Here is a 23,813-nt window from a genome sequence, read left to right as displayed (position 1 = left end):
ACACACACACACACACACACACACACACTTCAAAAAAATAGCAAACACTCAGTCATATAAACCAAGCTTAAGAACTAACCCAGGCAAAATGTCCAAATTACTATATGCTGAACAAGTAAAACTTGAGCGACTTGTTTCATTTAAAACAAAAATTTGCCTTTTAAATGACCAAGAACTCTGCCAATTAAATAATTTCTAACTGACTAAAATAAACTTTAAATGGGAAAAATGTATGCAATTTATAGTTGAATGTTCATATGTTACCGGGAACATTTTATTAAACCTTAAAGATGCTAATGGTTACAAGTCCAAAGGGTGAGATGCTGGACAAAGGAGAATGCCAGCTAGAGAGATGGTAAGGGCACTTGCCACCGAGCCTGATGGCCAGAGTAGCATTGCTGATGAATGTTCTTGCCACTGCAAGCTGTCCTCCAACCCCCGTAGCTTTAGTTCTGTCTGAAAAGATGAAACCCTTCATAGGACACTGCCAAGGTCCAGAATAAAAGCACTTCTAAGCAACTAGGAGTGACAGCAGTTACTCCAATGCCCACACACATTACGAATGCTGTGCCTACCACTTCCATCACGTGTGCGCTCCACTGCGACAGAAGCTGCAGGCCCTGCAGAGCCAGGTCGAAGAGCTTCCGGTACTCGGCGTCTGTCTTCTGGGCTTCCTGCCGGCCAGACCCTGTGACTACCTAGGGCACAGAGGCAAAGGCTTTAAGAAAACCCACCCAGCTTCCCTCAGGACTCACTGCCGTGGCTTGCCCTCCTGAAGGACTCTTGAACTGTCCCAGGAGACCTGTTAGCATTCATGAGGGCTATGTGGAGAGGTCACTGGAGGGAGGGCCTGCTCCTCTCCTAGGAAGAATGTAAGCAGTTCATGGCTGCTAGGTTCAGTCGTATGTAACTATCTGAAAACTACCCACGCTACTGCAAGTACCCCGGTTAAACTCTTAGTTCGTGAAACTAGACTTAGAGAGAATTGTTTCTTTGATTTGCCATCAGTGCCCTGTCTGGAATAGACAGTAATTTCATCTCCCCCAGGAAAGCTCACGTAGCATCCAGAAATGCTACTCTAGAAATCTATTTCAAAGTCCCATATGCAAAGGAAGAAAGGAAGGAATTAAGGGAGGGAGGGAGGGAGGGAGGGAGAGAGGAAGGAAGGAAGGAAGGAAGGAAGGAAGGAAGGAAGGAAGGAAGGAAGGAAGGAAGGAAGGAAGGACAGAGTCTGAACACAGCTAAGACTGACTTGAACCCACTGCCGATCATCTGCATCTACTTCCTCAGAGCTGGGGTTACAAGTAAGTACCACTTTCAGTTTTGGTTGTTGTTATTTTGTTTTTTGTTTTTTTTTTTTTAGATTTTATTTATTTATTATATGTAAGTACACTGTAACTGTCTTCAGACACTCCAGAAGAGGGAGTCAAATCTTGTTAAGGATGGTTGTGAGCCACCATGTGGTTGCTGGGATTTGAACTCTACACCTTTGGAAGAGCAGTCGGGTGCTCTTACCAGCTGGCCATCTCACCAGCCCTGTTATTTTGTTTTAACTACACGGTGTTGGAGATGGACCTCACACATGCTGGATACTCTTGTGTTGAGGTATAAGCTCAGTGCCATGAACAGACCTTCGTACAAAAGATGTACAACCGCCCAATGAATACATGAAAAGATGCTCAACAACATTAGTCAGGAGATAACTTAAATCCAAGCCTGTTGAGAACTGGCTGTGGTCTGACCTAAGTCACATCACAATATGAGAAATTGCTTTTTCAGGTTGTGCCCTGCCCTAATAAACTTTATTTTACAAGCAGCATTTGCCTCTGGACTCAGATACGTGGTAGGCATATAAGCCTATAGAGCCATGCTACTACAGATACATAACTATACCACGGGATAGCCTGCTTAGACCTGTCACCTGACCACTCGGCATGTGTGTCATGAGATGGGCAGAAAGCTCAACTGTCCCAAGGCTTTAGTGCAGCTCGGTCTCCATGGTTACCACAGCCTACTTACTCATCTGCCTGTCCATATATTTGTCCATCTGGAACCGCTGCCTCCTCATCAGTCTAGGCTTTCCTGCTCTCTGTTCTGCAGCCTCTATGGTCCTGAACCTTGCTTCTACAGTTCTGGTCAACCCTGAGGCTCAGCTCAAACCTATGACCCAGAAGTACAACCTGTAGAACTGCTCTTGCTCACTGTCTGAGCCCACACTGAGCCCTCTGCATTGCTGTCAGCTTTGGGCTTGACTCCAGTCAAACTTCCTTTCTTGAAAATACTTGAACTTGGCTGCAGCCTCCTTTAGCCTTCATGGTTACCATTCTGTAACCTACATCTATACGTATCTGTATATAGAGATACAATGACTGTGCGATTTTTGTAATGTGTCATCTGGGAGTTAATATTAGCAAACTAAGAACAAAATTAAAAACAAAAACAAAACAAAACAAAAAAACCTCTTTTGGTCTCAGCTCTCAAGAACTTTAAAACTTTACAGCAAGATGCTTTTAATGAATCCCAGCACTCAGGAGGCAAAGGCAGGTGGATCTCTGTGGGTTTAAGGTTAGCCTGATCTACAGAACGATCAGAGCAAGTTCCTGGACAGCCATGGCTACGCAGAGAAACCCTGTCTCAAAAAACAAACAAACAAAAAAATGCTCAACTAAACCATCAATTTGTAAATATATCATTATTCAATAAGTTCTAACACCGAATAAAGACACATCATGCATGTTCTTGTAAGCTCCGACATAACACACTCACGGCTAAACCACGACCAGAAGCCACTTCCGATTCACCGCAAGTCAGGATCAAAAATAAAAAGATGGGTGTGGTGGTGCGTGCAGGAATCACAGCACTCAAGGGCTGGGGGTTCGTGGCTACCCACAAACAAAAACCTTACCGTCTTGTTGTAAAGAGACTAAGGTGGTGGTGCAAGCCACCTGGGAGCAGCTTTAATCCCAGCACTAAGGAGGCAAAGACAGATGCATCTCTGTGAGTCTGAGGCCAGCCTGGTCTACTGAGTGAGTTCTAGGACTGCCAGAGCTGCAAAGAAGCCCTGTCTCAAAAAAACAGAGGGAGGTGGGGCAAAAACCTATCGGAGACTTTAGGAAGAAGAATGCTATAAAATGCATTTAACTGCAGTTCTTGATTCCTCCAGATGTTCATATTGTTTAAGAGTTTCCTAACTCATTTTACAAGCACAGCCTGAAGTTCCGTGGAGCTGGGATCCACTAACCATTTCTACACTCCAGGCTAGACTAGCAGCAGGAACAGTGGTCTGGTGGTACCTCTTCACTGAGAACTACTCAGTTAGGTAGGGTATATCCTGGGTACGGCAGACAACCTGAGACATTTGGAGAAGCAGGCTTTTTCCCCGTCATTTAGGTTCCATTACTAGAGTTTCAAATCTTGCAATGCATATGACCAGAAAGCAGAAGTATTCTCCAGTTGTGTTAACTGTTCTCCTATAAACCTGGAGAACCAAGTGGTTCTCAAAACCAGACTAAGACCTGCATTCCTCCTAGTTGATCTCACATAAATACAAGGTAAGACTGCACTGTGGCCTTCACATCACTGCCTGCTCACTGCCATCACTGCCTGTTCACTGCCATCACTGCTGCCTGCTCACTGACATCACATCACTGCCTGCTCACTGACATCACATCACTGCCTGCTCACTGACATCACTGCCTGCTCACTGACATCACATCACTGCCTGCTCACTGCCTGCTCACTGACAAGCTCACTGCCTGTTCACTAAGATCAGAAGTGACTTCCATGCTCCTCCTGGCCAGATCCTCCCAAAGGCTGTAACTACCCTCTTGCTTATCCCACAAGTCGAGTAGCCAAGCTGGATAGGTAAAATAATGTGAGTGTCCAAAAAAGGAAACAGTCATGGCAACCTGACTACAGAAGAGTTAAGAATTATAAAGACCCATTTTTGGGGGATCTCTCTTCCTAGGCCCAGACTTCCCAGAGAACAGAGGAGTTAAACATCCCTAAGAGGCCAATAAAGGTTCCACAGATGGATAACTAAGGAGGTCACAGTCGTCCCGCTTTGTCCTCACCTTCTTAATTTGAGATGAAGACCTGGCGGGGAGACACGGGCCAGACAGGCGTTTTGTACCAGTAGAGGCCCGACAAGCAGACCAGTCCAACAAGTCCAAGGCTAGAGCAGACACATTTAGCCAAAGTTGTGGGTGTGTCAGCTTCCCTTTATTTAAAGTGACTAACCAATCCTACATAGGGGAACAAGGCTGCCCCGATTCCAGCACACCATGAACCCTTCAGAGTCCACCTTCCGCCTTCTTCCCAGGGAGCCTTTCTGTGTGCCTGCTGCCGTGCCTGCTCACCTTTAATAAAAGTGTTCTCCACTGGCTGGTTATGTCTGAGATGTCCCCTGATGCCACCTGACCTGCTTCATTCTTCCTGACTTTCAGTTCTTTACCCAGCAGGGGAAATGAACCCAGCCCAGATCCACTTGAGGATATCCCCTGTACCAACCTAGAGGGTACCAGCCTCGGGACTGCCAAGGCCCGTGGACCAGAAGGTGACTTCTTTCCCCTGACAGACCCCTCTCCTTCCAGTTCCCATTGCTCCACCCTCTTCTTAGTTTTTCTTTTAGTTTCTTTTTCCTGGTCTCTTTTATTTTTTTCCCTCTTCTGACCTTACCCCTTCCTCCCCCTCATTCCCAACCCCCTTTGGACTTTAGACTCAACGGTCATATATGTGCAAAGCAAATAAGTGAGCTACCAGTTCCAGTCCTCCCAGTGTTTCCCTGATGCAAAGCTGTATTTTATATATCTGAGAAGATGCAGACAAGGCTAACGGCACCGATTCATCAATTCTGAGGGGTTTTGGTTTTGTTTTAAGTATTTAGCTTTGGGTTTGGGGAATCTCCCCTTATTTAGTTTTGCCAGTTTAAAGAAATGGCTTTTTTAAATCTGAGATTTTTCAAAACAATGAATGTAAATATTTGCATGCAAAAGAATAAAATCAACACTCGGGAGTCTATGTGGCTCTGCGGGCTGAATGGTGCAGTGGGCGCATACCTCGCTATTGCTGTAGCGTGCCAGCTCAGAGATGAAACGCATGTGGTCCTCACGGATCTGGATCATCTGCTCACAGATGTTGTACTGCGGGCTGCTGCTGGAGGACGTGCAGGTCCACCTGGGCATGGAGAGAGAGCCCTGTGTGACGAGAGGCACCAGCACAGTGTCTAGGACAGCACTGGCTGCAGCGGGGGAAAGCACTGGGGTGCTAGGATCATTCAACAACTTTTACGTTCACAAAAGAGTTGTTAAAGGAATATTTGACAGAAACCACGTGAGGTTTATAAAACCTGAAGCATGAACTACATAGCTTTCTCTAGGAGAGGCTGGCTGACTCCCTGAGGGAGAAATCCAATGTCTAAATCATAGCTAAGTAGGTAAATACAGGCTGGTTACGGGTATGAGTGCCCAACAAATCAGTAAAAACACCTGAGAAATTCAATGGGCTATGCACACCATACAGTAAGTAAGATCCTATGCATCTAGTAAGTTGTAACGGGAAGCTACGGAACCTTGACAGCTGAGACTACTCCCTGCATAGAGACAAAGCAGCTGCTTCAGGACCGGGGGGCCAGTGTCTCTGCCACATTCTGGTACAGTCATTCTCTCTCTCTCTCTCTCTCTCTCTCTCTCTCTCTCTCTCTCTCTCTCTCTCTCACACACACACACACACACACACACACCTTTTTTTGTAAAACCCATTCCCATTAATTAGCACATAAGATCAGTCTTAGTTCTAGGGGCCTTACAAACATAGGCCTGGATTGGTTTAGCTCTCAGGTGAAAATTTTGTAAACTCTGTTAATATACATGAATAGCCCCTGCTCCTCTCCAGGGTTGATTGACAAGTGTATTTCACCACATCTCTGGGTCCAGAAAAGTATTTTTATATTCTCAACTAGCACTGTGTGGTAGAAATCTTTATAATAATAAAAAATATTTTAAGCCTTTGCTGCCCAACATGCTAATCACTGGCCACTGAACATTCAAACTGTGGTTTGCTTTACTAAAGAAATTAAAATGTTTAGTGCTTTTATCAATGAATTTAATTAAACTTAAACAGCCACACTTGGGAGGGGCTACCATATGGGACATTTGCTTCCATGGCCCATGAGAATGTCGAGGTAACTACGTTAGATAAATGCATCTATGGAGGTGCCCAGAGAGTCCCGCAACCCCCAGGGACCAGTTTATTCTTTTCCTACCGGGACTTATTCTCCTCATAGTGCGCGCTGGTCTTGATGTATCTTGCCAGTTCTATTTGCATATCTCCAAAGAGTGGAACCACCTGCAGCTGCTGTATTCACATAAAAGAAAGAATGTCACAAAGTGTATCTAGTCACCAAATGAATAATCACTAGGAAAATAACTAGAGCCGTTAGCTTGAGTTGAACACAGTTGTAAATCATCCAATACATAAATATCTACTTTAAAAAACACAAAATAGCCGGGCGTGGTGGCACACGCCTTTAATCCCAGCACTCGGGAGGCAGAGGCAGGCAGATTTCTGAGTTCGAGGCCAGCCTGGTCTACAGAGTGAGTTCCAGGACAGCCAGGGCTACACAGAGAAACCCTGTCTCGAAAAACCAAAAAAAAAAAAAGAAAAAACACAAAATACAATTTAAGAAACAACACATGAAAACATGTTTAAAGACTTAACTTACTGTGCTACATTTCTGTATATTCGTAACACTTAGGAGGTAAAAATTTATTGGCAAACAGTCTACAATAGATCTACATACTCATGAACAAAAGACATATAAGATGTTAAAGCAAAAATTCTATCCTTAAAAAAAAATCCTAGCAAAACCTCTCAATGAACGGAATATCATGTTCATGTATTAGAAGGCCCAATAGTTACTGATTGTTTGATTGTTGTATAAACTTATTATATGACTATTCCATGGTACGGTTAAAGGGGAGGTTTTTTTTATTGTAGGTATGTGTGAGTGTGTGTGTGTGTGTGTGTGTGTGTGTGTGAGAGAGAGAGAGAGAGAGAGAGAGAGAGAGAGAGAGAGAGAGAGAACAGGCAGAGGCATCTAGAAGAATCCAGGCAGAAAGAGAAACCAGCAGACTGAACATGGCCAGCAGACTGGACACGGCCAGGGCTATCTGCAAAAGAGGGACGAATACAGGGCAGAGAACAGAGAAGAGTGAGAAGCAGCAGCAGAGAGGGGGGAACAAGACAGCAGGAGCTCGCACATACCAAAAATAGTGGGGTTCTAACGAGTATGAGTAGCTGGGGGGAGGGAAGCCCAGGAGCTGGAGGGAGTTTAGGGTGGGGGGAGGAGGAGAGAAGAGCTAGGAGGCCAGCAGGACATGGAAATGTGGAACAGGTATGTGTAATACGGAGAGAACCTGGAAGCCAGCATGAGCTTCAGTATGCTGACAGGCACCACAGGTCGCCATATTTCCCTCTGCCTTTTGGAATTTGGGAAATGGAGTTTCCTTTGGACCTGATAGTTTTCATTAAGTTTATTCTTGGTTGTTGCTAGGAATCAAATTCCAGGATTATGTATATATCAAGTATAAGCACTTCTACTACCAAGCTATATTCCCAGGCCGGAACAATAGTTATGGAATGCCAATAGATATTTCAGTAGGAAAATGCTTTTGTCTGTAAACCAGCAAACCAGTTCTAAAATATATATTGAAAATCACGCACACGCACACAACCTTTAAAAGGTCCCCCTCAACATCTGAACAGCAAGGATCTCTCTCTCTTCCCCGGCCTGCCTCAATCTCTCTCTCATGTCCCCACTCCAAGACAGCCTTTCATTCTCCCCTCTCCCCCAATAAAGCTCTTGCATTAGATCTGTCATGTGACATGATCTTTACAGCATACCTTGGCCCGGACCCACCGAGGCACCCTCTGCTGCCTAATCTCAATAGTATCTAAGATTATCTTAAAGAATAAAACTGGAAGAGATCGACTTCTAAGTAAGTACACGTGGAAGGAAGCTGCAGATAGTCAGGCAGTGTGGCCGTGCATCAAGGAAGGAAGCCAGAATACAAGACAGAGACCCAGGTAGATCCACAGACTAATTTATGAGCCGGAGAGGCTGTGGAGCAATGGAGACATAAATGTCTCTGTAACAATTAACAGGGTAAACTGAATAACCATACTAGAAAAAAAAAAAAATCCCCAGAATGTCAACTCTTAACACCCCCCCTCACACACCCCCACACAAATAAATATGGAGCCAGTTCCAGAGAGGGCTTATAGTTCTAGATGAAAAAGGAAACACAGAACTACACAAAGGTACCAGAGTAGAAGATTCTTGAGATGCCTTAAAGTGTATAGGGATGAAAAGATTGGCTCTCTCAGGGACACAATCAAATCAAGAACTTCTGTTGATTAAATGACACCATAAAGCAAGAGAAGGGCAGAGAGGTTGAGGACAAAGCTCTCACAGCTCAATGACAGAGCCAAATGCTTAGCATGTGTGGGACCTTGGGTTCAGTCCCCAGCAGCAAAAGGAAACAGAATCGGAGTAAGAGGAAGGGAAAGGGGAGATGAAGTCTAAGGGCATAAAGTTTCAGCACTGGAATGGATCTAACGCTGACAACATTAACGATCTTACATTGCTTGAAATTCACTACTAAAAAAAAAGAAAAAGAAAAAGAAATTCACTACTAGAGTTTAAATGCTCTCTACATGAAAAATAAGTATGAACTCAATTAGTTCACAGTGGATACATGTATTAAGATTATCAGATTATACACCATAAATATAAACTGGATTTATTTGTCAACTGTCTTTTTAATTGCAGGGCCGGGTGGGGTGGTAGGTGTCCTTGCAGATTTCCCCCCAAGCAGGGCAACCTCAAAGAAATGAGTGCATGAAAACTCAGCAGAGCTGGACTTGGTCAGTCTGACTGGATCAAAACTTCCGAGTGTGATCCTCAAGGTTTAGGGAAAAGTCTCCATGTGCAATTCCCCTAACAAAGTTTTAGGAGCAGTGACATTGAAAGCACATTGAAGCAAACCTTTACAGGAAGAATCTGGGCAAGGCTTAAGGAGGAATGATTTATAGTAAGCATAAGGATAGAGTCTATTGGTGAAGGACGCAAAATATATAGGACCTTTTTCATAAGAATGGCTTCTAGCCACTGAGAGACAAGGCTCAGGATTAAGGCCTAAACAATGCCCAGGATTTGGGGGAATTAAAGAGGCTGGCTCCACAGAACAGCAAAAGCTCACCAGATTGTCAGACATTTACTCCACCCTCTTCCAGGTGAAATCATTGCCTTTCTTCTCTCTCTCTCTCTCTCTCTCTCTCTCTCTCTCTCTCTCTCTTGGTTTTTCGAGACAGGGTTTCTCTGTATAGTCCTGGCTGTCCTGGAACTCACTTTGTGGACCAGGCTGGCCTCGAACTCAGAAATCCGCCTGCCTCTACTTCCTGAGTGCTGGGATTAAAGGCGTGCGTGACCACGCCCGGCTACCTTCCTTCTCTTGAAGAAAATAAAAAGCCATCGCATTTAACAATTCTGGATCTTCTCATGCTTTCTGTGAGCTGTGCCTCCTACACTGCATGTATTCTTAAACCATATATCCAATAAAAGACTTAACTCTACAACATACGAACAATTATAAATCAATAGAAAACAGAGCAGTAAAGATGAAATAGCATTAACACAAAGGAACACACCAGGGACACATCAGGAAGTATCAGCCGATAAGAAGGCAGTGAGGCTGAGATCCAGTGGGTTGTATACTTGTCATGCAAGCTTTAGCACCTGAGCTCCGTTCCCCAGAACCCTGCAAAAGCTGAATGCAGAGCAAGCATGGACCCCTAGAGCTCAATAGCCAGCCAGTCTGGCGAAATCAATGAGCTCTAGGTTCAGGGAGAGATCCTGTCTCAAAAAGTAAGTTAAGGGCTGGAGAGATGGCTCAGCGGGTAAGAGCACTGACTGCTCTTCCAGAGGTCCTGAGTTCAAGTCCCAGCAACCACATGGTGGCTCACAACCATCTGTAATGGGATCCGATGCCCTCTTCTGGTGTGTCTGAAGACAGCTACAGTGTACTTACATATAATAAATAAANAAATCTTTAAAAAAAAAAAAAAAGTAAGTTAAAGAGACAGAAGGAAACATCTGACATCACCCACACCTACATATCCCACACATATATACACACAAACAAAAGAAACACGCCTTATGCAGGCAAACTATCCATACTCATAATGTAATGATAAATCACAAAGAGGACAAATCAATGAGTTCATGATGCAATCCAAAATTTTGGAAAAGACAAGGGAAAAAAACCTAACTCAAACCTACACAGCAAGAATTAGTTTAAAAAAAAAAAAAAAGAGCAGAATCTAATGAAATAGAAACAAGGAAAAGAATACAAAGAATCAACAAACCTCTGAGCTGGTAAGATAAACAAGGTCACCAGTCCTTTACCCAACAGATGAGAAGAAGGAACAAATGCCAATTAACAGAGCCACATTCCCACAAACATCAAAGAAATTCAGAATATTAAGGGAATTCTTTAAACAGCGGCATTACATTGTAAAAAGTAAAAGGCATGGATGGATTACTAGATTAAGCCAAACTGTCTAAATTAAATCTGGAGTTCTGTGACCTGCGTGGCTTAGACCTCACAAGTACAGAAAAGATGGCATTGAGTGGCCTTGCATCTGACCCAGGCTACTGCACAGACTCAGCACATTTATTTTTAAACTTCTGAATCGAGGGAGCGGGTTTACTGTAGACAGCTAAATGAGGACGTGAGCCTACAAAACATTCCACCCAAAATTTGCTCTGCCTACCAGATATGCAGGGATAAAAATGAAACAGAGATTGGGGTAATGGCCAACAAATGACCTGTCCAACTTGAGACTCACCCCATGGGAGCCAACCCTGACACTGTTAATGATACTCGGCTATGCTTGCAGACCGTACCCAGCATCACTGTCACCCAGTAGCTGATGGAAACAGATACAGAAACCCACAGCAAACAACAGGCGGAGCTCGAGGAGTCTAGTGGAAGACTTGGGGGAAGTCATGCGGGAGCCAGAGAGGTCAAGGACACAAAGACCTACAGAGTCAACTATCCTAGGCCCATGGGGGCACACAGAGACTGAGCCACCAACCAAAGAGCATGCAGCGGCTGGACCTAGGCCCCTTTACACTAATGTAGCAGATGTGAAGCTTCGTTATCATGTGAGTCTCCCAACAACTGGAGCAGAGGCTGTCTCTGACTCAGACTCTGTTGCCTGCCTATGGATCCCTTTCCCCTAGCTGGGTTGCCTCGTCCACCTCAGTGAGAGGATGCACTCAGTCCTGATGTGCCAGGGCAGGTTGGTACCTATGGGTACCTCAGAGAATGGGAGCGGGAAAATGGGGGAGAGAGGTTTGAGGGTAGAACTGGGAGGAGAGGAGGGAGGGGGGCTGCGATCAAGATGTAAGGTAATTAATGAAAAAATTGTGGAGATGAGGTTATTGTACGCAGCTGAACAGAAGGCAAAAATATTATACACAGCTGAACAAGGAAGCAGGCTGTCCAAACCCAAGTTGTAGACACTTGTGCAAAATGGACTCAGTAGGTTGTCCATGTGAACATGCATGGGTGTGTGTGCATGTGGGTATGTGTGTGTTACAATAAATAATTAAAGACACCATGAATTTGCAAGGGAGATAAGGGAAAAGTTGGAGGAGGGGGTAAAAGTGATGTAGAGGGCTGGTGAGATGGCTCAGTGGGTAAGAGCACCCGACTGCTCTTCTGAAGGTCCAGAGTTCGAATCCCAGCAACCACATGGTGGCTCACAACCACCCCTAACAAGATCTGGCGCCCTCTTCTGGAGTGTCTGAAGATAGCTACAGTGTACTTACATATAATAAATAAATAAATCTTTAAAAAAAAAAATGATGTAGACACAGTGCTTAAATATAAAGTTCTCAAAAAACTACAACTAAAAACAAAAATCAAGCTGTAAGGAAACGGAGACCTGTCTAAAAAGGACAGCATGTGGGCGGAAGGTGAGTTCCACTGTGTCCCTCTGGAGCACAACTTCCACCTTCACGCTGACACATCCCTTGTCTACCTACTCCTCCTGTTCGCAAAGACCTTACCCACTACCTCTATGCAAGCCTTTCGCCAGTCATGTCTGCTGACTCAATTTCCTGTTTGGGAGGCCATGGACTGTAGATTTTAAAATATCATCATCATCATCATCATGCATTATGATACAATCACTGCACATGCACAGCGATCACGTAGAAGCCAGAATCATCAGTTCTCTCCTTGTTGCAGCTAGGTCTCTCTCTCTCTCTCTCTCTCTCTCTCTCTCTCTCTCTCTCTCTCTCTCTCTGTCTCTGTCTCTCCATCTGTCTCTGTCTCTGTGTCTCTCTGTCTCTCTCTTCTCATCTTAGTTACTTCTCTGTTGCTAGGATAAAACACCATGACCGAAGGGGGTTGTTTTAGATTATAGTTCCAGAGAGAGAGAGCTTCATGATGGCCTGGGAGGCACTGCAGCAGATGGCTGAAGCAGGATGCTGAGAGAGCACATCTTCATTCAGATGAAGAAAGTAAACAGATTGAGCTGGACGTGGGGCGAAGACATAAACTCTCAAAGCCCACCTGGGGCTCCTTCCAGCCAGGCAGCACCATCTCCCTGGACAGCACCACCCACCCACTGGGGACCAAGTGCTCACACCTGAGGCTAAGGGGAACATATCTCATTCAAAGCACCACAGAGCTATTCTGCCTTCTCCACGTTGACTGGCTTCCAGGCTTCCAGATAATTCTGTCTCTACTTCCGATCTTGCTAGAGGAGCGGGTTACAGATGCTCAGCACCACATCTGGAATCTTATGTGGGTTCTGGGACCCAACGCTGGCTGTAAAGCTTATACAGACGATGCTTTTACCTTGCTGAGCCGTCTCCCAGCCCTGGATCGAGGATCTTATCTGAATCCTCTGCATCAGTACCTTCCTGGACTGGGGTCAAACAGTTACTAAGCTGCTCAGTCAGCCGCGTGCTTCTCTTCCCACCCAGGCATACGGAGCTTCAAACTTGGGTCTTAACTGATGTAATAATGCTGCTTGCTTTAGAAAGACCATTGCCTTCTGGAAGCTTGCCTGCAATACCAACTGCCTAGATTGTAAAGATCAGACATTCTTGTGGGAAACCCAGGTTTATGAAGCCCTGTAGGATCTTTTTATGGATATTCTTTAAGTGCACTGGGCAAGACATCTAGGTTTAGCCAGACATTGGCTAAAACAAAGAGGTAAGTATGAGATTCCTCTGATCAGAGCTCCACAAACCACAGAAGGAAATGCCAAGGGTCTTAGAGGTGGCCGCAACCACCACCACCAAAAAAGCGGGCTGAGCAACCTACTTAAGATGCTATTGTTTTAGATAATTGCCTTTTCTGATTTGCAAAGCAACTGATCAAACACATGCTCTAAACCATATGCAACCCCTCACCACTAAAAATAAAACCGAGCAACAATACAGTGTCTTAACCAACCCTTTAGAAAGGACAACGGTTCAAGCACACTCACTTCGCACATGGCACAGAAAAAACGATTCAGAGCCGAGTGAATTGTGTAACTGATTGTCCTACAAGCACTACTTTATTTAAAAATTAATATTCAATGGAAAGAAAAGGGAGGACAATAAAGATACACCTGTATTAAAACTTAAAGAAAAAGAAAGGTAAAAAATGTTAGGTAATAGTCAACGTGTAGTTTAAAAGAAAAGTTATGTGAGTCTAATATAAATTACACATCTACAAGTTTTTATTAGAGCTAAACTTCAAAATCCCAATCTCCTGGTATGGCGTGCGAGCCTGAACTCCATCTATCTCTGCAGGGGCTCTTCTGTAACTAAACACACCATCATTGCATGGAAGATTCAGAGCCAACAATTACTGAGCTGCATGGTAATTTCCTAGTAAAATGTTTCTAGGGCAAAAGAATGAGAGAAGCGAAGGGACACTAATTTATCTATAATCTAGTTACTATGACCGGGAGTAAAAACGCACTGGTCAAATACACAGGACAACTCTGCAAGTGACCTAGATCATTGTTCTTCGTGTTTATAGGTCTTACGGGAAGACCTAGAGGCATAAACCTTTTTCCTTCCTGGATCTTGCAGGTATATATCACTCTACTAAAATGGTTCTAGCACAAGATAAAATAAAAATAAGCAAGTCCACAAGCTCTCCCCCATGGGGATTCTTTTCACAAACAGAAGGTTGGGCACACGCAGGCAGAGGCAAAAGAGAGAAAAATTGTATGATTCCATTTCTACACTACTCAACCCAGGGGTAAGCAAGACAAGGAGCGGGAAGGGGACAGCAGCCACCGCTACAAAAGAGAGCTTAGTCATGTCATGTGTGTCACGATCACTCACAGATTCACACAGCAAAAATTCAATGCATACATCCATAAAGACTTTTATCATCAATGCTCTGAACTAGCCAAAAGCCTTTGTCAAAAATATTCAACCATGTATAGATTCAGACATACATATGCTTTTATACACATTACACATATGACACATGCGTATGTACATTTGAAACTCACCTTGAAATACTTGTCGATTTTGGATAAATTTATTCTTTTCTTGGCATCTAGTTTGTAGATGTTACTCACACTCCCATCCATCAGGTATAGACCAAATCCCATGACCTGCAAAGATAACCCACGGACCTGTGAACTGACCCACACAGATGCACACTGCCAGAGCTGCTAACTCTGAAATCACAAATCACCCTTCCTTCAACGGTGCTATGAAATAAAGGGCTTCCATCCGTGTCATCTCCTGTGGCTTCTTCAGCTTCCTCCGTAGACACTCAGGTGCCAGTGCCTGCGTAAGTAGTAGATGCAGGCAACTGCACAGGGGACTCATGAGATGGTTCCTCAATAATGCCACAAGTTTCATTCTGGCCTACTAAACCCAAGTGCTAGAATTATAACAGTACTGTCCCCGGAGTATCACGAACAAGGATAGGCAAGACTATAATCAAGAATACTCAACCTCTCAAAAGACACATGGTCAGATTCAGGAGTTACCTAGCTCACAGTGACTGTGACTGTGGTAAGCTGGATAATTTTTAAGGTTTTATCGTGGTTTAATACCTACTATTCCCAGACCGTATGAATTTTTCCCTTCATTGAAACTGGGTTACAAAGGGTAATTTCGTTTACAGGCTAGCTGCTAAGAACCAATGCAGCACTGATTAGCCTAACCTGAGTAACAAGGCTCTTGTAGAACCACACTATCCAACACAGAGCCATGCATTACTACTAAACTTAGCTTTCAGTGTCTATGTAAACTCATAAATTCAATCTGGCAACAGGCAGCCGCACAATCCCAATGGGTCCTGGAAACATGGCGAGGGCTGCGTCGGCCAGCACAGTCACCGTCACGACCTGTCTGCTATCACAGACCACCCATCAGGTGCTCTCCTGACAAGGATGTGTCACAAGCTGGAGCAGCAGGCAAATTCAGCAGACAGTGCCCCAGGCCGACGACCAACTGCAGGCTGAGGTGGTGAGCCAAGCAAAGGGAATGTGTGTATAGTCAAGAGACGCTGTCTGCATACGTCACAGCATGAGAATTAAAAAAAAAGGTTGGAGAAGAGTCTCGACTAAGTACAGCCTTTTGTACGGCCCTGCTTGATCCCTGAGGAAGGCTGTACCCTCTCTCTACACACGTACTTTGAGAAGCATGTGTTTTTCGCTGGGTGTCAAGTACATTCTGTTCTCATAGTAATCCACGCACAGATTCACGATGTCTGCCAGGAGCTCTTCATAGCCAGAAATGACCTCAAGCTGCTGCTGCAGAGACTAGAGCACACAGGAGAGTGATTAGCTACCGCCCTCACCAGCAACACAGGATGTCAGCGGTGTGCAGAGGCACGGGCCTTACCTGTGTAATCTTGTTGTGGTTGGCCAGGAACATGGACAGATTCTGTGACTCCTGGATGGATTGTGGATCTGCCATTTTACGTAAAAACTGAGCAGCCCTATAGAAAGAAAAAGAGTCAATTCTAAAACATATCTACAAATTGATTGGGGAGGGCGGAGGAGGCCCCATGGGGACCTTGGGGAGAGAAAAAAAAAAATCACTATTCTTCTCCTCTGCCTGAAGTCATTTGCAGAAATATGTGTTGCAGTAGTTGCCTTTGGTTTCAGCCTCTTGCAGCATCCCTGCCAACTCTGACATATCATATACAGTGCCAGAGAGCTTTTGTACTCTATTGTTCATGGTCAATGGACTTCATCAACAGATATCTATACTGGGGTCTCTCCTATGCATAGGTGAATGTCTACCTTTATCTATGGGTATAAGTGTCAACCCCTAGTCTCTGTGTCAGAGATCTTGTCTATGTGTATTCTGACTCCAAAAAGCCCTGAAACGCATTCTTAAGGATCTTTCCGAAACCCTCTCGGCCACCACTATTTCTAACAAGAAGTTCCCCAGTTATACTGTTTCAGTCCACTAGTACCGGAACTTCCCAGAGCCCTAGATTTGACATGTATTCAGCTGCACAATGTGAGGCAAACAAAAGGGCTTGCACAGTAAAATCCTCAAAGGCACATATTAAGTCTGTGTGGAGAAACTGTAAGAAATCTTTACATGTAACAGAAAATGCACATAAGGCTCTATCTGTGCAACCCAGAATCTTAAACTTTTACAGTTCCTAAAGGATCACATCCGCAATGAATTCACTTCTTTTTTTCCTCATGCTCAACCTGAAATGATAATGTGTCTTCCCTGCAGTGGCTATGGCCAGGTAACCAAGGGGTGGGCCATGAGATATGATGCAAAACATTGTCAGGAACTTGGATGTTTACTTCTAAGAAAGAGTATGGCTTTATGTTCTCTTTCCTCCCTGTTTACCAGATATATATTTGGGGTAGAAGTCAAGCAGCCATACCGGACCATGAGCAACATATGATAACCGTGGAATTAGGGAGTTATTCTCTAATTAAAATAATTAAAATAAAAAATTTTAAATTAGTATTTTGAAAATTTGAATGTAGTTCAATCATCACACTGACACAGTAATGTTTTATCTTTTCATGTATTCACCTTATTGACTCCAGTAGATGCTAGGGTAGAAGCCATGGCAACCAAGGAAGGAATGAACTAAGGACACTGTGTTCTATTTCAGTCAAGGCTCACCATAGCTGTGTGGGATACTTTTGCATTCTACTCAGAATATGTACTGAAAATTATCATCTGGGCACAAAAGAAATGATTATGAATGTGTGTGTGTGTGTGTGTGTGTGAGAGAGAGAGAGAGAGAGAGAGAGATACAGAGAGACAGAGGGAGAGAGAGACAGAGAGACACACAGAGAGAGACAGAGAGAGAGGCAGAGAGAGACAGAGAGAGGATGAGTATGAATGAGAAAGAATATGAATGAATATGAGAATATAAAGGGTAATGTGATTGCTAATCTTATTGTAAACCTGACTACATCTGGAATCGAGTAAAACTCAAGCAGCTTGTCATACCTATGATGGATTTACTTGATCGGTCATTTGCAGTGGGAAGACTCATCCTTAACCATTTAAGGTCAGAAAACCTACCCTAAATCTGGACCTCAGGTATTTCATCATAGCAACATAAAAATCTGATTAATATACCCCTGCTGGTCTCTTTCGAGAAGTTCTCTGCCTTCAAAGAAGGAAGCTGAAGTTGCTATACCAAAGAGCTAGAGCTGTCCAGAAGCCCTGGAATGCAGCCCTAGAAATGCTCAGTGAGATCCTAAGACACCTGCCACCTGGGCATGGGGCAACCTCGTGTCTGCAATGAAGTGCTAGGTTCCCTCAGCACCAAGGGACAAACAAGAGAGATGACTTCAACTTGGTATGCTTGGATGAAAAACCCATGTTCTCAACAATAATCAGTTCCTTAGGGCAAGCACCTTTACACAGTAAACAGAGATAGATGTATATGCTTACCATCTCAAGGGAACCAAGCACCCAGATCCCCCCAAACCATTGAAGCACACCTGAAAACTCCAGGCCGCACAAGCTGTGTAAGACCCTTCAACTGTCAGCTACTCCTGCACCTCACTCTTGGCACCATGTCTTCACAGTCCCAAGACAGATAAGTAGCTATCAATAAAGATGATGGGCTGGAGAGATGGCTCAGCAGTTAAGAGCACTGACTGCTTTTTCCAGCAGTCCTGAGTTCAATTCCTGGCAATGACATGGTGGCTCACAACCATCTGTAATGGGACCCAATGTCTTCTTCTGGTGTGTCTGAAGATAGCTACAGTATACTGATATAAAATAAATAAGCAAATAAATAAATCTTTTTTAAAATGATGATTTTAGCACATAGGGAATATGCACCTGCTGCTACCTGTAAAGCTAAGAAAGGCCGTCTCTGGGTAGACCGGCCACACGCTGCAAGTCTGAGCTCACCTCTTATATGCAGAGTGGTCATTCTTCACACTGCACTTCATGTTCTTCAGCTCATCCAACACAGCAAACATGTTGATAAATTTGCCCAGGGTGATCAAGTAAGCTTCAGAAACAAAGTCCTTTCTCCTCTCAGCGTGACACAGGCGTCTCACTTCCCCACAGAACCGCTCGATGGCATTTCTCTGAACACACAAGGAAGGAAGGCAGAAGAGCCCTAGTGAGCAGCTTATCAAACCCACGCTCACGCTTCAAGGACGGTCCCTCATTCACTGTTTCTCTGTTTGGCTCTAGGATCACCTTCCATCTCATAGAGAGACCCTTGTCTGAGCAATTTCCATGCCTTTGCTCTGTAAAAACCATTATTTTACAGTTCAGCAACTGCATCTTTTACTACAGTAAAAAGAAGTTCGCTGATTATTCCAGTGAAACTACTGTGATGGTAACCGTTGCTGCTGATTGTCAAATGACAGAATCTATGATCACCTGGCAGATGGGTTTGCAAGCTTGCCAACTGAGGATTACATTGATTATATTGACAGAGGCACAAAGACACACCTGCTATAGGTGATGCCGTTCTCTAGCTGGGATCTTGGGTTGCAGAAGTAGAAAAAAGGAGCTGAGACACAGTATGCATTCTTAAGTCTGTGTCATGATTATGGATGGCAGTGACATGACCCGGTGGTTAAAGTTCCTACTGCCTTGAGTCCCCCTGCTATGATGGACTGACTCTCTTGAACTGTGAGCAAAAGTAAACCCTTCTCCATTAAGCGGCTTCACGGGGGTATTTTGTTACAGCAACAGCAAACAACTGAAGACAGTTAATGAGCAAAATGCTCCAATACGACATCTATAATACTGATGTTGACTGTCAGAGGTGAAAACAGAGGGGATTCTTCTTGGGAACTTTTAAGATTAAACAAACAAACAAACAAACAAAAAATTCAGGGAAAGCTACAGTTAAAAACTGTTTAGGTAGTTCTACTAATTTAAGAACCAGCAAGTCTCTTTCCTTCCATGTGGCCCAACTGAAGAGTCAAAGGAGGTCAAGCACAGGGGAGCAGGAAGGCAAGAAACCAGCTGACACACTAGACATATACTGCACTTGGAAGTGATGAACTCAAGCTTTTGTGCAGGATAAAAGTCCATGCTAAACGAGAGGTGAAATACAAAAGAACGATTCACTCTTCAGACTGCGGAGGCCTTAGTTCTCCTTTGCCTGATGCGGCCATTCTGCTGTAGACCACGCTGTCCGTAAGCCTTAGCATTAAACCCCCCCTTATTATTTTAATGTTTTACCTGAAAATACATAAAATTCATCAGTTTTGTGACCTCGGGTTCAAGGACTTCCACGGTTTTCTCATAAATTTCAACTCTATTAGGCTGCTCGTTGCACTTCACCTGAGCACAAAGAAAGAAACCCCGAGTCAAGATTCTTCTCAGGCTGAAGCAGGCATTCCACAACCGCCCAAAGTGGGGCGAGATGCTGCGGCCTGGTAGGACTGGGGACAGGTGTGGCAGAAAAGGTCAAGGCACCTGAGGGATGGCACGGGAGCAGCTCCTCCAGGTGTACAGCATGACAGCATACTCTTGGCCTTCCTCTAGCATCTCGTTCTGCAAAACACACAGGACAAATCACGCACACGCAGAAGAACGAGCACAAAGAGAGATGGAAACTGTCGTAGTCCCACAAAGTACCCTACCTACCCCCTTGAGACACGGTAGCCGGCCAAGAGGCACACTGTAGGCAACAGACCACCATAACTACTGCAAACGTCCCCCTTCAGCTTCAGCAGGCTGCAAAGGATTCTGGGTGACAAGGCAGTCATTTCTGAGGAGAGCTGCCACAGAGGTACATCAACCCTAAGTAACTACCTGTAATGCAGACCTGAAGCTAGCGGTGTGAAAGCCTGGGCAGGACACGGCATGCTCATAGCTTCTCTTCCAGTCACACCAAGGTTCCTGGTTCACACAAGGTCCCAAAGCAGGGCTGCCAGCCCAGGACACAGGAAGCGGGCTACCATCATTTTTAAAATCTGCTTTTTGGTGTTCCGTTACATTCCTTCCCTATCATTTGCTTTGGTAAAAAAGGTAAAAACCCATAGGTGTTCTTTAAGATGTGACTAGAAATCTGGCAATGGTTTTTAAGATGCATTAAAAGTACTGTTGCTTTTCTTCTTGTAACTTCACTTTTGTAAATATTTAGGAATACGTTCATCATGATGGTATTCCTTATTACACAAAAGGGGAAACAGTAGATGTAGAAAAATAGTCAACTGTGGACACTGCAATATGGGTTATGCAGACATTAAAGGTATTTTCTCTGGTAAATGCCATGATTTAAAAACGTTCACAGCCGGGCGTGGTGGTGCATGCCTCTAATCCCAGCACTCGGGAGGCAGAGGCAGGCGGATTTCTGAGTTCGAGGCCAGCCTGGTCTACAAAGTGAGTTCCAGGACAGCCAGGGCTATACAGAGAAACCCTGTCTCAAAAAGCCAAAAAAAAAAAAAAAAAAAAAAGTTCACAAAACCATGAAAATACATAATTACAACAACAGAATTCATTTAGAAAACCCAAGCCCCATATGAGTATACACATAACATATGTAAGTACAGACACAGAAAATGAAAGATCACTAACCAAAAGAGGTACCCTTGCAATGCTGGCAGAGAATTTCTCTGGGCCAGAGAAATTTTTGTTTGTTTACTTATTTGTTTGTTTTGTTTTTTAAGACAGGGTTTTTCTATGTAGCCCTAGGTGTCCTGGAACTTACTCTATAGGTCAGGCTGGCCTCGAACTCAAAGATCCACTTGCCTCTGCCTGGGTATCCCTGGGATTAAAGGCGTGCGCCATTACCACCCATCTTGAGATTAAATATTTTAAAAGAGTATGCAAAGACTTCCTTAAAACTATAAGACATTTTCTTATCTTTCTCTCAACCTGACCTATCAGGAAATATATAGTTTGTTTGCTGTTCAAATATAACACCTGCAAGACAGACAGAAATAGACACATTACCATGCTAGAGTGGACAGTTGCTTGTTCGATGTATCTTGCAATGCCAGTGACAAATGCATTTCTGTCTTCAAAGTTGGTGTTGAAATTTGGCTGAAGAAAATTGGGAAAAACCAAACAAACAAACGGTCACGTTGAGAGGTCAGAGAAGCCAACTGCGTCACAAAACCATCAAAACAGACACCCACCTGATAGAGCAGTGAGGACGGTGGGGGCTCGATGCAGGGCTGCTGGTCAGGTAGAGGCAGTTCCTCCAGGAGGTCCACATTGGACAGTGCGTCCTCTAGTGTCACTTGGGCAGCCATCCTACAACAGAACAAAGCACAGAGCCACCCATGAGGAAAGATGTGGTCTGGAATACACAAGCTATCAGCGGGTCACCTGGGCTTCTCTTCCCTTTCTTTCAAGGGCACTGGAGACAGAGCAGAGCACAAGGGCCTGGGGACTACCCTTGGGAGCCTTTCCTTCCTCCAGGCTTATTGAGAAGGTTCTCTTGACCTTCAGAGTTACCCCAGTGTGGAGGTTTATATAGGAATGGGCCCCACAGACTCGTGTTTGCTCACCCTGTAAGGAGTGACAGGATTAGGAAGTGTGGTCTTGATGAGATAGGTGTGGCTTGTGGGAGAATGTGTGCCATTGTGCAGGTAGACTTTGAGGTCTCCTATGCACAAGCTACACCCAGGATGGCACACAATTGCTTCTGCTGCCTATGCATCAAGATGCAGAGAACTCTCAGCTCCTCCGACACCATGTGTGCCTGCATGCTGCCATGTTTCCCTGTTTCCCTCCATGATGATATAACCTTACCTTTGAAATTGTAAGCCAGCACCAACGAAATGTTTTCCTTTATAAGAGTTTCATAGTGTCTCCTCACAGCAAATAGAGACCCTAACTAAGATACCTGGTTACTATCGAGTATTCTGGATACATTTGCTGTCACTTCCCGTACCCTTTCTACACTGGCGCTGCAGTCCTAGTTGCTGGTGCTTAGGGCCCCCAGAGTACCCTCTACGCTAACCCTTCATATGGCTGGAAGAGGGCAGCGTCTCCTGCATGGTTATTCCAAATATATAAGGGATAGGCGTAGGTCACAGAGCACTGAGTGCCCTTGGCCACCAGCAGTACAGCTGGAATCACAGAGATGCTACTAGAGAGGTGTGTCCAAGGTGAACTAGGGAAGTGGCTGTTAGAGAGAAAGTCATAAACACCAAGGCGAGGACAGCGATGCAGAGAGGTGCAGGTATAACACAAGTCTTCTATGCCAGCTACAAAATGCACAAGAAGCACAGACCCTCCCTCCCACTGCAAGTGTTCTGGCCCTAGCAGGATGGGTGGTGGGGTACAAAGATTAGTCCACTCTCCTGGAGGGCAGGTATGAAGACCTGGGCTCTGTCCACAGGAGGAGCCACAGGACAGGTTGTGTTCTAAAATGGAAGCAACACAAATGATCCAGAGCAAGCACTAAGTAGAAGTCTCCACAAAATGGCAGTGTGGAAGCTAAAGACCCACAGGCCTTGGCACGCTGCCCCTGTGTCCTCTGAAGGAACGGAGTTACATTCCAAGACGAAAACTGAAAAGGGAGGTTCCAGAGACCCAGTAAGTCCCCAGTCAGTGTGGTGAGGAACACCGAGTCCTCAGAACTGCTCTTCAAATTCCAGACTGAATGACTGGCTCACAGCCATCTCTGATAGGATCTGATGCCCTCTTCTGGTGTGCCTGAAGATAGCTACAGTACATAAAATAAATAAATAAACATTTTAAAAAAAATATTCCGGTCTGACCTCAAACAGCACAAGTATTGATCTAAGACTCTGCACATACTTATGAGGCCACAGAAAGGCCTTCTATAGCCATTGAAACACACAGCAGAAGACAGGTCTAAGTGGCATAGCAGAAGCAGTACTGATACGGAGCCACAGCCCAGAGAACACAGGCCGTTTGCTTAATGCACGTAAAAGCAGCAACATCCTCCAGTGGTTATGGTAAGACCAAAGTCTCATATCATAACATCCACAATGTCCAGTTTCCACTCAAGTTACCCAGCACAGAAAAACCTCCCAGCCAACTTCCTGGGGCTACTGAGGCCATGGAGCTCAGAAGAAAATCTGCTACTTCCACTTTACCAGTCCAGGATAATTCCTAACTGCATTATAAATCTTATCATCATACCCAAAACAAACGCAGTATCATCCCTCATCAAAGAAGCTTCTTTTTAGAGCAAATGGAGACCATTGTAAGGAAGCACAACTGGACCGGGCGTGGTGGCGCACGCCTTTAATCCCAGCACTCGGGAGGCAGAGGCAGGTGGATTTCTGAGTTCGAGGCCAGCCTGGTCTACAGAGTGAGT

General features: G+C 44.6%; 1 protein-coding gene across 2 annotated transcripts in view; it reads right to left on the bottom strand.

Annotated features, from left to right (window-relative positions):
* The window catches only part of Cyfip1 (cytoplasmic FMR1 interacting protein 1), an 89,412-nt gene that overhangs the window by 36,838 nt on the left and 28,761 nt on the right, over positions 1–23,813 (bottom strand). For both annotated transcript variants that reach the window (XM_029547166.1, XM_021190559.2), the window contains exons 2-12: positions 21,655–21,772; positions 21,470–21,559; positions 19,988–20,065; positions 19,751–19,852; positions 18,455–18,636; positions 15,944–16,040; positions 15,733–15,861; positions 14,596–14,700; positions 6,263–6,354; positions 5,058–5,175; positions 576–698 (exon numbers count right to left, since the gene is read on the bottom strand). In XM_029547166.1, the coding sequence (XP_029403026.1) occupies positions 576–698; positions 5,058–5,175; positions 6,263–6,354; positions 14,596–14,700; positions 15,733–15,861; positions 15,944–16,040; positions 18,455–18,636; positions 19,751–19,852; positions 19,988–20,065; positions 21,470–21,559; positions 21,655–21,771 (1,233 nt within the window). In that variant the 5' untranslated portion in view covers position 21,772. The remainder of the gene's footprint in view (positions 1–575; positions 699–5,057; positions 5,176–6,262; positions 6,355–14,595; positions 14,701–15,732; positions 15,862–15,943; positions 16,041–18,454; positions 18,637–19,750; positions 19,853–19,987; positions 20,066–21,469; positions 21,560–21,654; positions 21,773–23,813) is intronic.

This window comes from Mus pahari, chromosome 1, assembly GCF_900095145.1.
Source record: "Mus pahari chromosome 1, PAHARI_EIJ_v1.1, whole genome shotgun sequence".
NCBI classification, from domain to species: domain Eukaryota; kingdom Metazoa; phylum Chordata; class Mammalia; order Rodentia; family Muridae; genus Mus; species Mus pahari.
The sequence above is the reverse complement of the archived record's forward strand: the minus strand, read 5'-3'. Positions and strand labels throughout refer to the sequence as shown.